We start from the raw sequence: 14,063 nt of genomic DNA on the forward strand, positions 1-14,063 counted from the left end.
AAAATCATGTCGTACTTAAAGGCTACTTTGATATCCAATACTCTACGAATAGCACCACTTAGCAAATATGAGTATTAGCCTAAATAAGATTAAACATCCAGGTTAACAATGTATAATGAAATCTAAAATAAAGTATTGAGATATCAAATCTCCAGGAAAGATGTATGGCTTTTATTTCTACACCATAGATCTAACTCAATCGCCTGCAGAAAGACAATGTACTACATCATTATAAAAATTAGTTATGATGAAAAGAAAAGAATATCTCAGTACAATATTTTAGCATAAATTGCAAGGAGGCTGTTTTGTAAACCTCATTCTCTGACAATCACAAAAGTATTGCCTGCCATTAACTTCATCTGACTTCCAGGATGGCTGGGTCAGCCGGAAAGATGGGACTGAGATTACACGTGAGCAGATGAGAACATAGTTACACACACAATGCACACAACACATATTTACTGTACCTCAGTCTGAGCTACATATTCTTCAGTTATTGAGGGTGCCTCTGTTACATAATCAGGCTCCTTGTAATCTGTTCCCCCATAATCATAGTCATATTCGATTAGCTCTTCAGGTGCATACTACATTGCAAAAGGAAGATGTGTTAGGCAAGGCTATGTTAGTCAGCGGTAGATTATGTGCATCTAGCTTTGTCAGAGTGATATCCATGCCCAATGTTGTACCACCTTCCACATTGTCTACAATGCAGAAAACATTGCTACATGTCTTAGAGGCAATAAAGCATGACTGAAAGACAAGAGTGAAAATTCATAAGCCCAGTGTTTATCAGGCTTTAAAATAGCCAACTATGTTTAAAGTGGAGCTAAACTTTCATGATGAATACTCTTGACAGTAAGAGTAAAAGGAGTCTAGTTACACATATGAAAGTCATTCAAGATTAAACTATAGGGACATATCAGGTCTACGATCTCAGTGCATGTTTACTTCTCACTGCCGTGATGATCTCTCTGAAAGTGGATGGCATTATTTATTATTCATTTTGAGAGCTGAGAACATTCTAGGAAAATGGGAAGGTTCTATGGCTATCTGGCCTATTTGCTGATTTAGTAACTCAGGATATGGGATATAGTTTTACAAAAATATGAACTTGCAATGAGCAACTTCAAAGAAGAGTAGATAGTTTGTACAGCCACTATTAAAATATGGTTTAGGCTTAGCTCCACTTTAAGACATTGTGTGCCAGCAGTCTTATTCCACGTAATATTTTGAAGCGATTGCAACCATTCTATGAAGATTAACCTTGTGACTTTTAGTACTAGGCTTGTGGATAAGCAAATTAAGTTAAACAAGATGCTGTAGTAAATCTCACTGTACACAAAGAAACTTGGTTACAGCAGATCTTTTGCATCTTTATTTACTGGCAATACTAGAGATGTGCGGGTCCGTTTCTCAGAGAATTTAGGGGTTACCGTGTTGAACCGAGTCCGAGTTCGGAATCACTTTGGTGTATCGAGTCGAACAGAGTCCTGGTTTGGATCTTTCCGTGGTATGGAACTCGGAATTAAAAACCGAACTCAGGTTTTGGATTGCATGCTAACAGGTCAAAATGATGTAATTTTAGCTGTTTTTATTATTATTTAAAAAAAAAAAATTCAGATCCAAAATTAAAACATGTGAGGGTGGTTTTGCAAAATTAAAACCAAAACACGAAGATGAATTAGGATCCAAAACCAAAACACAGAGGTCAGCGCACATCTCTAGTCAACACTGTATGCAGCTTTAGTTTAGTACACTAAAAGGAGGAAATACATTTTAGATTGAAATTCAAATGGTTAAATTACATTGTGTTCTCTACCAGTGAATGCAAAATAGTATGGTATACATAACATATCAAACATACTAAATGATCATTGCCAAAATAGTACAGAAAACATTCTAGAGAGAAAACATCCATCTAATTTAATAATTAACCATTTGATTTCTAAAAATATTTGTTGGAGATTTTGAAAAATGAAAATGTAGTTTGCCCCTTCACTCACTTGATCCACAAGCACTGGGTACATGGACTTTTGCAGAGGCAAAGACATGATTTTGTTTTCTTTATAATGTATTTTGAACAATCAATTTGGCCGTTGTAGTATACAGTAGAAGGGGATTTGAGATCTCTATAAGCCCCTTGTGAATGACTGTGGATGTCTGAAAGTCACTGCAATTTGGCAACCAAGTCAATGCCATGTGCAAATGTCCATTGGCACTATAATTAGATATAAAAGGAGGTGGTAGGACAGGGCAATGAACTACGCCAGCACTCCTGGGCCCCTTAAGGTATTGCTCTTCTAGATAGCTCTCAAGACCCACTACTTCATCAAGGCCTTCCAGCACTCATCCTAACCCACCTCATGCTCTTTCCTCCCTATCTTCCCCTTCTGTATCACGCCTGTCTGTCTGCCCCTCCCCTTTAGAATGTAAGCTCTCACGAGCAGTGACCTCTTCCCTCATGTGCTTCTCTTTACATTTTCTTCTACTCTTCACTCCCCATAAGGGCACCTAACACATGACTGCCAACTCCCGGCTGCTTATTGTGAGTGCTTTAATCGCTATTTCAGCAATGTATATAAGTTGTGTCCTTGTCCTGCACTGTAATGTACTGTAAGTTACTTGTTTCTTGTTCACTTGTTAGTTCTATGTACTATGTAAGGCACTGCGGAACACTTGTGGCGCCACATATATAAAGGATAATAATAATAATAGCTGCAATTAGTTGATGTTCAGGGGTCTATTTATCAATCTCAACTTTTTCTCTGCAATAAAACACATTTTGTATTGAAGATTATCACAGTGATACAGAATGTTATTGCATCAGTATTTATCAAATAAACACCTGAGGTAGAGGTCTTGTGCATACTTATCTCTCTGGCAATGCAGTTTCTCCACCCTGGCATCAGCGTAACACAAATACGCAATGGTGGTCTCCCGTGTACATAGTACTGGCCAAGCGTGACCTAGTAAGGTACATGCCCACTAAGCACTGACTGATCAGATCCATATACAAATAGTATAAGCTCTATATTATACATCTGCGAACAAACCCAAGTACCGTCCACTGAATTTTCTGGTCCAGACATCTCAACTTCGCAGTACGCTCAGTTATGAATAATATCAGGAGAACGGTTACTCTGTAATTTCTGACGTTGGGTGTTTAAAAAGGTCTGGTTTTACAAATACAGGAGGAGTGCCTGTTCATTTAATGCATTTATGATCGCAAGGACAGTTTAAGTTTAATGTAAAAGCTATAAAGTTAATTTTGAAAATGATAATAAATATTAAAAATATCACAAAAATAAACTATTGTGCTGTAACTCTGCAGCTAGCCAAAGAAGGATCAGAAAGTGGGGACTCTTCTCCATTTATTTTCCTTACTGGTGACATTTAAGTAACCATAACACCGTACGGAAATGGTGTTATGTTTTTAACAACTTTAAAAAAAATGAAGAGCTTTTCGTAACTTGGTAAATTGACTGCCCTCCTCATCCCCACAGCGGGCTGTGTGGATGGTAATAAAATGAGAAAACAGATACCAGCGAAGGAATCTGGTGTTGATGCACTCCCTTTAGTGAGGTTACTCACATCACATCTTGTTTATTTCTCCGCTGGCTATTGCTTGGTAAATCTAAAGGGGATATATATGATTTGTCAACAGTAATACAGATGTGGTTGTATTGTTATTTAATGCATTTTAATTGTGTAGGCAATGTTACTTTAAACATGATAGTAAAGCACCATATTTAAAGTTATAATGCAGATAAAATGCTTTAAATAACATTACAACTGTATCTCTACTGTATTGTTGACATAATACTGCTGTCATTTTAACTGTCAACAGCATTACTGTCGACTCTGTAAGTGCTTCCCATCTAGAACAGCAAGTATAGCCCAATTTTCTGCAAAAAGGCTGAAGAAAACTGTTATCACTGCTTGATAAATCGATCCCTAAGTACTTAAATTACCATATCATTTACTATACTTGTGTCTCATTGTCATGACATGATAGGTTATAATACTTAGAATTCAAAATGAGTGAATCCAATGGGAGTCATTTAAGTGGCAATAAAGAGTGTCCTACTAATTTACTACAAATGTGCAGCAATCTGCATACAGTATTTCTCACCCCTTGGCAGAGCGTACAAATGCAGCCAATTGATATTACAACAGATGGGTTTTGGACTATGCTATTATTTGTTTTGTTGCATACGTCCCCCAGTGTGTCCTATCTTATATCTGCCTAGCACCAAAGTTTCATCCAGACTTGTATTAAATGTTGGAAAATATGCTTTTAAGTTTCCATTACAATTTTCCATTTCAGTATAGGCTGCAATTTAATAGTGGCCTGACAGTAATTTCACACTTTTAATATTAATTTTTATGGGCACAGAGAAAAGCGACAAGTACATATCAAATAGTAAGTTAATTAAATGTGCTGCAATTAAATGACTACAAAAACCATGGCTAAAGGGAACATATTAATCCTTGTGTTCAGCTGTATTTTTTTCTCTAGAAGTAATATTGAACATATGGTGGAGAAAAAGTGCTTTCTGACACTGTGACAGAAACAATGACACCTGATATTTTCTGTCTTGTCTTCAGACTGAAGAACACATTATACAATGCGGCAGAAAGAGCCAAAAGAATTGTGGAGCAAATTTTTGATCTGCAGAAATTGGCAGCCACCAAGAAACTCACCAATATAAATAGACGATGTAGAGTTGGCCTGGAATTACACTTACCCAGTCTCAATCCAGGTTAATATGACACAATCCAACTATTGCAACTCTGTATTTTGTCTGTGCTTTATAAATACAGAATAGAAACCACATGCACACAGATACAAAAAAAACCCATCATGATGGAATATTTAAATGTACAGTATGTCACTTGTCATATGAATGAGAATCTGGCCACTGCTCTTATTAACCTTGTCCTTCAATCTCATAGTATGTTAGTGAGACGGTGACCCCTTTCAGCAATGAAGTGGTTAAAACCCATTTGAAGCCACAAATTACAGCAGTATAGACATTGTCTGGAAAATGCATTAGAGGTTTTTTTTTTTTTAAATATATATTTTCCTTGAATGCCTCAGAATATTTCCACAGTGATCTCAGCACTCCTATTTTCCACAAGAAGCAGCATTATCATGTTACACAGTAGCTCTGGGGGATGTTTGTATCAATGGATTGTATATTTCAGAAGCTGGGGCCTCTAGAGATCTCTGCCATGGCAAGAACACATGGTCCTTATTTCAGCAGAATATGGGAAAGCAAAGAGCAGACACTGAGGCAGTATGGGGTCATGGTTTGAGCTGTAACTATCGCCTCGCTCTTTCTCCCACCTTTACTGAAGGCAGGAAGTCTTCTGAATCAGAATGCGGAATGGCCTATGGATTTGCTCATTAAAACGGAAATAATGACCACCAAAACAGCTGCCATCAAATACCATTGAGTAATGTGTTGTACATTATAGTCTAGAACTTGTATTTAAATATACATATTTTTTGTTATTACTATAATTATTTTTGTAACATGGCTTCTAGGACATGTGACTTATAGCTTCATCTTGGGATGTACTGTATCTCTAGATATAGTATTTTAATGACATAGTGGAAAACAAAATGTACTGAATGGTCCTGGTGCAAATGTATAAATTAGTGGTTTCTGCTTTGTTGGTATATTTAATGCATAGTGATTAAAATGGGAGCGATTGTGGACAAGGTTAATAAAATTTAAAATCATTTTTTCTGACTCATCATTAAGGAAAGTGGGACTCATTTAAAAAAAACAAAATCACTCCATGATTGTGCAATTCAGTCAAAAATACATTAAAATAATGTATATACATATTTTACAATTTTATAAGATAAAGGGCGGGATGTACTAAGCATCGCATCTGCAATGCGGTACATCCCAGCTCTCATTGGGTGCATAACACAGTTGATTACCCCGGTATATACTTAGAAAATCACAAAATACATCTCTCCTGCTAAGAGCTGTCCTTTGCGATGCCCCCAGATAGAGGGACTTCTGGGTTTGACACCCAATAGTCTCTCTTGCGTACTTCTGCACATGCAGGGGGAGATGGGAGGGATCCAATTGGATCCCTCTCAGGGGGAGCATCCCAAAAAGAAGCCCATAGGCTTCCAATGGGTAACGCCACCCAAAAGATGGCATTACATACGCGCACGCAGGGGGGGTTTCCGAGTACCTAGAAACCCCCCTGCCCACCACTACATCGCAGCGCAGCTTAGCAATATTTTTTTTTTTGTGAAGAGATCGGAGTGAGTCGGCAGCTGTTCCTGGCTGAGCTGCCTGTAGGGGGAGCTGCAGCAGTAGCGCAACTCCTCCTGGGCAGCACTAAATTCCTATGGGTACCACATTGTGGGAGGCTGAGAGCTCGTGTGTCGGATCCTCCTCAGTGACCGGTGCTCTCTCCCAGAGCCGCAGGTGGGTGTAATCTATTACATGTGGGGGGAGCCGTGATCTTTAATAAGCCATGCCAGCGCTGTATTTATAAGGCTGAATTTGTGTCAAGTGAGAGGTGTGTTTGTGTCAGTGTGTATTTCAGTGTGTGTGTGCCGGCTTTGTCAGTGTGTGTGTGTGTGTGTGACTCTATGCTTTGTCAGTGTGTCTGTGTGTGTGTGACTCAAGGCTTTGTCAGTGTGTGTGTGTGTGTGTGACTCTAGGCTTTGTCAGTGTGTGTGTGTGACTCTAGGCTTTGTCAGTGTGTGTGTGTGTGTGTGTGACTCTAGGCTTTGTCAGTGTGTGTGTGTGTGTAGACTTTGTCAGTGCAGTGTGTGTGTGACTCTATGCTTTGTCAGTGTGTCTGTGTGTGTGTAGGCTTTGTCAGTGTGTGTGTGTGTGACTCTATGCTTTGTCAGTGTGTCTGTGTGTGTGTGACTCTATGCTTTGTCAGTGTGTGTGTGTGTGTGTGTGTGACTCTAGGCTTTGTCAGTGCAGTGTGTGTGTAGGCTTTGTCAGTGCAGTGTGTGTGTGTGTGTTTAGGCTTTGTCAGTCTGTGTGTGTGTTTGTCAGTGCAGTTTGTGTGTCTGTCAGTGTGTTGGCTTTGTCAGTGCAGTGAGTGTGTCAGCGTGTATGTGTGTGTGTTGGCTTTGTCAGTGTGGGTGTGTAGTGTTAGGTGTGTGTAGGCTTTGTCAGTGCAGTGATTGCGTGTATCAGTGTATGCATTTAGGCTTTGTCAGTGTGCGTTTATGTGTCACTGTGTATGTTTGCGGTGCCGCCTTTTTTATTTCTTCGAGGAGCTGAAAAGCTCCACATAAATACAGTCAATTAGACGGCACTCCAAATAAAGTTCAACAGCCTGGGTGCAGAGCGCTCAGTCTTGAACATACAATCAGATACAGGAAGCGCTCCTCAGGTACTCAATAATCCAAGCTTGTTAATCTATTACTATGCAACGATTCAGATGCAATTATTACATATTTCATCAAGGCTTTGCCAAAATATGTAATAAATTCATCTGAAATGTTGCTCAGTAATAGATTAACAATCTTGGATTATTGAGTACCTGAGGAGCGCTGCCTGTATGTGGTTAGATTTTTTGACATTGGTTTTGTGACCAAGTATTGGAAACCCCCCTTTCAAAATCCTGCGTTTGCCACTGACTCACCGGGACAAAGCACCAGAATGCATCACATTCCAGTGCTATATATATATATATATATATATATGGAAAATGCAGTAAAAACCTCGAAAACTGCGTTTGGAGTTTTTACCACATTTCCACGTTAGTACAACCCACCCAGAAACAGTTGGCTAATTAGCACTAATTAGATGTTCAATAAAAATATAGAAGTACGCGTCTTTTCGCTTTAGAAGAACTATTTTCAGTATATTCTTGAGGGCAGATCCTCAAACCTTCTAAAGAGGACAGGTGGAGGTGTTGCCCATAACAACCAATGAGATTAAAGCTAACATTTTATAGTATACACTAGATAAATGATAGCTAGAAGCTGTTTGGTTGCTATGAGCACTTGTCTTCTTTAGAAGGTTTGATAAATCTCCCCCTTTTTCTTTGCCACAAAACCAATACTGGAATTTGAAATTCCCTGTAAAAACCTTGCTTAGCACTCACCTCATCCACTTGTGGATCCTGAGCTTGGGGCAAGTTGGGTGCTGGTGTGTCACAGTCCGTCATGTAATGTTCACAGTAATCGTACGCAGCCTTAGGGTCGTCTACTATAAGTAGCTGCTGGATATCACCCTGGAACAAATAATACACAACTTATTCTTAGATCATATACACAAAGCACTAACAGCACTTCAGGACCAAGTTTTAATACTAATAATTTATGATAACTGCATTCATTCCCTCTACTGAATCATTATTAAATAGGAAAGGCATATATATCAATACTCCCTGCACATGCACAGAATATAATAGGCAACAAGTGAATAGTAAGACACAAACCGCCTAAAAATCCATCAAGCGAACTCAGTGACAGCAACAGTACAACCTGTAAGCAGAATTCTAAATCTTAGAGGAAAATAATACTGTTCATTGTCCTATAAATGTTATTCTGCAGAAAGAGCTTCATTACTCTGCACATTTGCACAAGTTAATATGCATCGAAATTGCCATATTACTTTCTCTCCTGATTAAAAATGAGTCACAGATGCCAATAGCACAGTGCCATCAAGTGGCCAAAGTATTGTGAGAGCTTGTACAAGTATGCATACACAATACAGTATAGCCAAACAATGTGGACAATGCATTTGACACATGTAAACTCACATGTTTTAAGTAGTGGCATCTAGTGACTATTTGTTCTTATTTACTGTATACCTGCTAGCATAGAAAGGTTAATATATATTTAGGCTCATATTTATGAATAAATAATATAAAAAATGACCCAGATGTTCTATCACCTCCTATTGCAGAGATTGAAAATCTGGTATTGTTGCAACTTACAGTGCCAAGACGCTATTGCAGGCTTATTGGTTGGTTACACAAAGAGTAGTCTTGCTACTCTTTTGGTCCAGTCCTGTTGGATATGCACATTCGTGACTCTGCTTGTGAGCTCACTATACACAGTTGAACTGGAAGCCATGACTTGGGCTTCCAGTTCCACTTGTCAAAATGAAATAGTTATAAAAAATATATAAAATATTTATTTAAATAACATTAATCATTTTAATAAAATAAAAATTTCTGCTTTATTTAGATAACAAATGTTCATACAATACAGTGCATATCCTGCTATCACTATCCTCACACTGATGTTTTATACTACTGCAATCATTGTGAAATAGGCTTCTCCATTCGGCAGCCATTGCAGAAAGGGAAAAGCCTTATTCCCAGCAACAAGGGATGTAGTTAATTTGCCGCTGTATGGGATGCCAGTGGTCGAAATCCCGGTGCCGGAATCCCGACCCAAGGGCAGAGCATCGGTGCTAGTATCCCAGCATCAGTTGAGATACTGACGCCGGAATCCTGACAGCCGGCATCCCGAACGTAAGTATAGCAACAACACCTGTTTTGTAAGCACTTCTCTATAATCTGCACTATTATCTGCTAATGTTATATTACAGATAAATCACCCTGTTAAGGCTATGCACTAACGAACCATTGGTCTTTATATATAGTCCATATCTTATATGTGAAATAATGAAATCAGTAACATGTTACACAGATAAGCCTGTTTTTTATATATTGTGTAACCATGCACTTGGCATTTTTCATTTACTTCAAATTATTGCTACTGTACATCTAAATACTACACTAGTAGGCACTTGTGTTTTTACACTTACACAGGCAAGACATAGTCATCAGCATTACAATGATATATATGATAAAGTCAGGAGCATAAATATCGGGACATTGACAGAATTTTCATATTTTGGCTTCTATTCACCACCACAATGGCTTTGAAATGAAACAAACAAGATGTGTTTTAACTAGGGATGTGCAGGCTCGGATAGGTTCGAGTTTGCACGTGGAGTTCGGATTTTTCCCTCCAAAAAAACGGAACTCAGAAAGAGGCAAAACGTCATCTTACATGGACGAACATCATCATTCCTGGACTTTTGATTTGGATGTAATTACCCTCAAATTAAATCTGAAAGTCTGCAGTTAAAGCACATCTTGTTTGTTTCATTTCAAAGCCATTGTGGTGGTGAATAGAGGCCAAATTATGAAAATTCTGTCAATGTCCCAATATTTATGCACCTGACTGTATATGATGGCTGGTAATTGACAATATACTTTGTGTTGAAGATGAAAAATTAAACATTTGTTGAATAAATACACATTGTTTAATGTGCGATAAAAGTGGTAACAAAATAATTACAATGCACATACTGTACATCTGCAAATAATCATTGTATTTCAGTAAATGGAAATAGTAATCAGACAATAAAGATATTTCTATCACTAGCTATGTTCAATCATGATTGAGCTATTACATCAACATATCAAAAACAAATCATACATAAAAGCTGCTTGGAGCATATTGGTGCCAATATCTCATAACATACTGAAATTGTAACACAGCAGCCAGAATCACAACTCATGAGGTGCATGTCACACTGCTGTGCCAACATCAGAGGCTTTGGTATCCAGCAGCATGTCAGTAGAAAGATCACACGGTAACAGAGTATTTACAGCAGTAGGATAATGTACCACAAAGCACTGACAGCCTGCAGAACTTCAATAAGGAGCTCACACTTTGCACAGAAAATCATCTAGATAGCAAGCATCACAAGAAACATGTAACACAAAGATCATACAGTCCTTCCAGCACCCTTGTACATACCAATATCACACAAAGCCCACAATCCGTAGCATCTAAATAATCACATTACACAGCACAGTGTGTACACAGAACTGGGCACGACTGAACAGAACGGATAAATGCTACATTAAATGATGGACCATGAGTTAGGGTTAAGTGGAGAATCTGTGCTATCGTACAACTTATCTCTGTCTAGCTATTAATCATTTTGGAAATTCAAGTTAATTGCTGAAAACATAATGTGCCATGGCAAGTCATTTATTGCAATAAACCTTTTATCACTTTGCCAGTCATTCCTGGAAACCTTTTCTTACAGTATGTATGACCTGGCAATGCAGAGTGCACTTGAAAGCTGGCTTCGGCTTCCAGTATTACTTTTGTTAAAAAAAAAATATATATATATATATAAAAATAATAATAAAAAAAAAATGTAAATAGTTTTTCATGAAAATAAAAATAAAGCATGCGCGCGTCATCCACTGTGCCGGGAGACTGGCAGGGGCTCCCGGAGTGCTGAGCAAGGCCCAAGCATGACAAGAACGGGGGTGTGACATGTGGTCACACCCCCAAAACATCATGCATCAGGGGGTGAGGCTTCATTGGCACAAGATCACGTCCCTTTAACAGGAGCGTGTGTGCCTTTGGTGCGCTCAGAGGACCATAGGATGGGTGACAGGGTGAGTACTGGGCACGGAGTGTCATCAATCCTAGTGACACCACTGCCCCTATATATCACATAAAAAGAGGGACAGTTGCAAGGAAAGATGCACTGGGATTTTGGATCCAAAATAAAACAGCTGAGATAAATGTAATACACAAGTTAACATTGCAATTGCAGTAACATCATAACCTCAACACAGAGAGTCAGGCACATCTCTTGTTAATTATCATGCGTTGTATAATTAGCCCCAGTACTGCATTTGTTGCCTTATTTAGTGCTTTCCAGTATAATTAAATAGGTTAACAGAGGATTATATTGGGCCGTAAAACAGACTGTAATCATAAGTGATCTAATAGTATCAAGCTGTTTTTTATGGTCATCGTTCCTCCGTCCTCTTCCCATTTGCAGAAAGCCATATTTTTTCTTTTTACACTACTACTAGAATGTAGATTAGAGAGTGGCAGAAACATTAGCAGCAGATCAGACCATTACAAACAGTTATAAAGTAACAGCAATAAAGCTTTTTAGTTTTATTTTTGCTTCCCAACACTGCATTTACAATTTCTACAGTTTTCAACATATCATGTAGTGTAGTGTAATAGATTTTGCTATATTATTGTTAATGAATTTTAATGGTCCATCCCAGAGATAGAGGTCCAAGTGGCAGCTGCAGGGCCGTGGTGTGAAGAACTGCTTCATCCAAGCCACACCCCAGCTGTACAATATCACAACTGTGTATCCAGGGAGGGGGGCTTCTATTACTCGATTTGCCACAAATTGTGTAATCAAGCTGTTGGACGGCCCTCTTCATCGGGGAAGTGGGCAGAATCTGGGAGGATTGTCTGCTCTGATGGCAGTGTAGATTCCCAGGAAATTTGTAATTCTCCTTCACATTCTGAGAGGATAGGCAAGTATAATGTAAACTGATGATATTCAGTACAGTACCTTGCCGTTAAGGGTTAATGGGTACTGCTACACTGGGCTAGTCTCTTCCAATATGCTCATGTGTGAATTATAAGTGCAGACCTGGACTGTCAATTCCATTTAGTGAAAAAATATATAGTCAATAATAGAATTCAAAATAAAAAAAAATGTAAATGATAAACTATTGAGTATTTTTAAAATGATATAATAACTAGTATGTTTGGACCATCATTCACTAGGTCACTAGCTATATAGCCTCATCCCTTTTTGTCTCTCCAGCCCCATCCATAAATACAGCCTTATTCCCCCTGCAGTGTATCTCCAGTCACATGCCTCCACTTGTGTTTCTCCATTCTCATGCCTCATTCTGTGTTGATCTAGCCTCATACCACCCTTGTGCCTCTTCACAGCCTTATGCCCCCCTGTGTCACTCTCGCCTCATGACCCCCTTTGTCTATTTAATCTCTGCACTCCCTCCATATCTCTCTGTAATCAGCTACCCCCCTTTCTCTCTCATCTCTGTCCTCTTTACCCATCTACTGCTCTCTCTGTCAGAGGCTGTGTGTGTGGGGCTTCGGACTGGGGGTAGAGGTGGGTATGTGGTATGTGGATATGGGGTTGCCAACCACTAGCATTGATAGGCGGCTTCCCCAATCTTTCCATCTCTGTCCTCACCTCCACACAACCACATGTCTGTTTCTCTCATCTCTGTCCCTTCTTTCCCCCCTCCCACTGTCTGAGTCTCTCTTTTATCTCTGTCCCCCTCATCCCCTTTTTCTCTATTATCTCAGTTCCTCTACCCCCCCCCTCTCTCTCTCTCTCTCTCTCTTTTATCCCTGTCCCCCTTTCCCCCATCTCTCTAAATTCTATTCCCCATCAATTCTATCATGAGAGGGTGGTGAATGGCCCCATGGGTGTTACAACTGAGTGATGCCGTGAGTGGGGGCTCATGCGGTTGGCATGAGTGGGGGGACCTGTGGGTGCCACGAGTGATGGATGGTGAAGCCTGCATGTGCCGTGATTTGTGATGGGGGACATGGGTTTCCATGGGTGAAAAGTGGGGGCAGGCACTAGCTCCAGGTACTGACAGGATTCAGTGCAGGCAGTGTTGTCTATGGCTATGTATGTGAAGGGGCCGGTCCGCACTGTATCTCTAGCAGCAACTGAAAGCTCTGATTGGGTTGGAGTCTCCCCTCATCTCTACTGTGCAACTGTGGAGACAGATTTTAGGCTGCTTATATTGTAAATAATAATAACGTTTTTTGCAGTTGTTGTTGTTCAATTTCTTCTCTTATCATAAATCTGTGATGGAGTTAATAAAAGTAGTATTGTGACAACACATGTACTGCTGCAATCCATAATTAATAGGTGAAACCTGCCATGATGTATAGCTCAAAGCCATACAGCAGGATAAAACACCTAATCTCACTGGCTGAGGGGTTTTTATCTTTTAATAAATGTATCACTGTGTAACTGTTTATGCCACCACTGCTACTATGCCTTGCTATTTACAGGTGATGTAGTGCTCTACTGTGTGTCATTCATTATGTTATCAAAGGATATGGACTGTATCACATGGATTCAAAAACACCTGTTAATTGTGTTATTTGCATGCATGCTGTCCAATGTCGTTTATGTTGGATGTCAGTACTGGAATATATGATTAGAAGATAAATCTTATAACCTGAAACAACTACATTTTTAATGGAGGGA

The 14,063-nt window shown here is 39.2% G+C and overlaps 1 protein-coding gene across 1 annotated transcript in view; it reads right to left on the minus strand.

The window, feature by feature from the left end:
- Positions 1-14,063, minus strand: part of COL11A1 (collagen type XI alpha 1 chain) — a 224,649-nt gene that overhangs the window by 147,294 nt on the left and 63,292 nt on the right. Inside the window, exons 5-6 of the mRNA XM_088451298.1 lie at positions 8,107-8,235; positions 468-584 (exon numbers count right to left, since the gene is read on the minus strand). Coding sequence (XP_088307424.1) covers positions 468-584; positions 8,107-8,235 — 246 coding nt within the window. The remainder of the gene's footprint in view (positions 1-467; positions 585-8,106; positions 8,236-14,063) is intronic.

This window comes from Taudactylus pleione, unplaced genomic scaffold, assembly GCF_031769625.1.
Source record: "Taudactylus pleione unplaced genomic scaffold, aTauple2 ptg000546l, whole genome shotgun sequence".
NCBI lineage: Eukaryota > Metazoa > Chordata > Amphibia > Anura > Myobatrachidae > Taudactylus > Taudactylus pleione.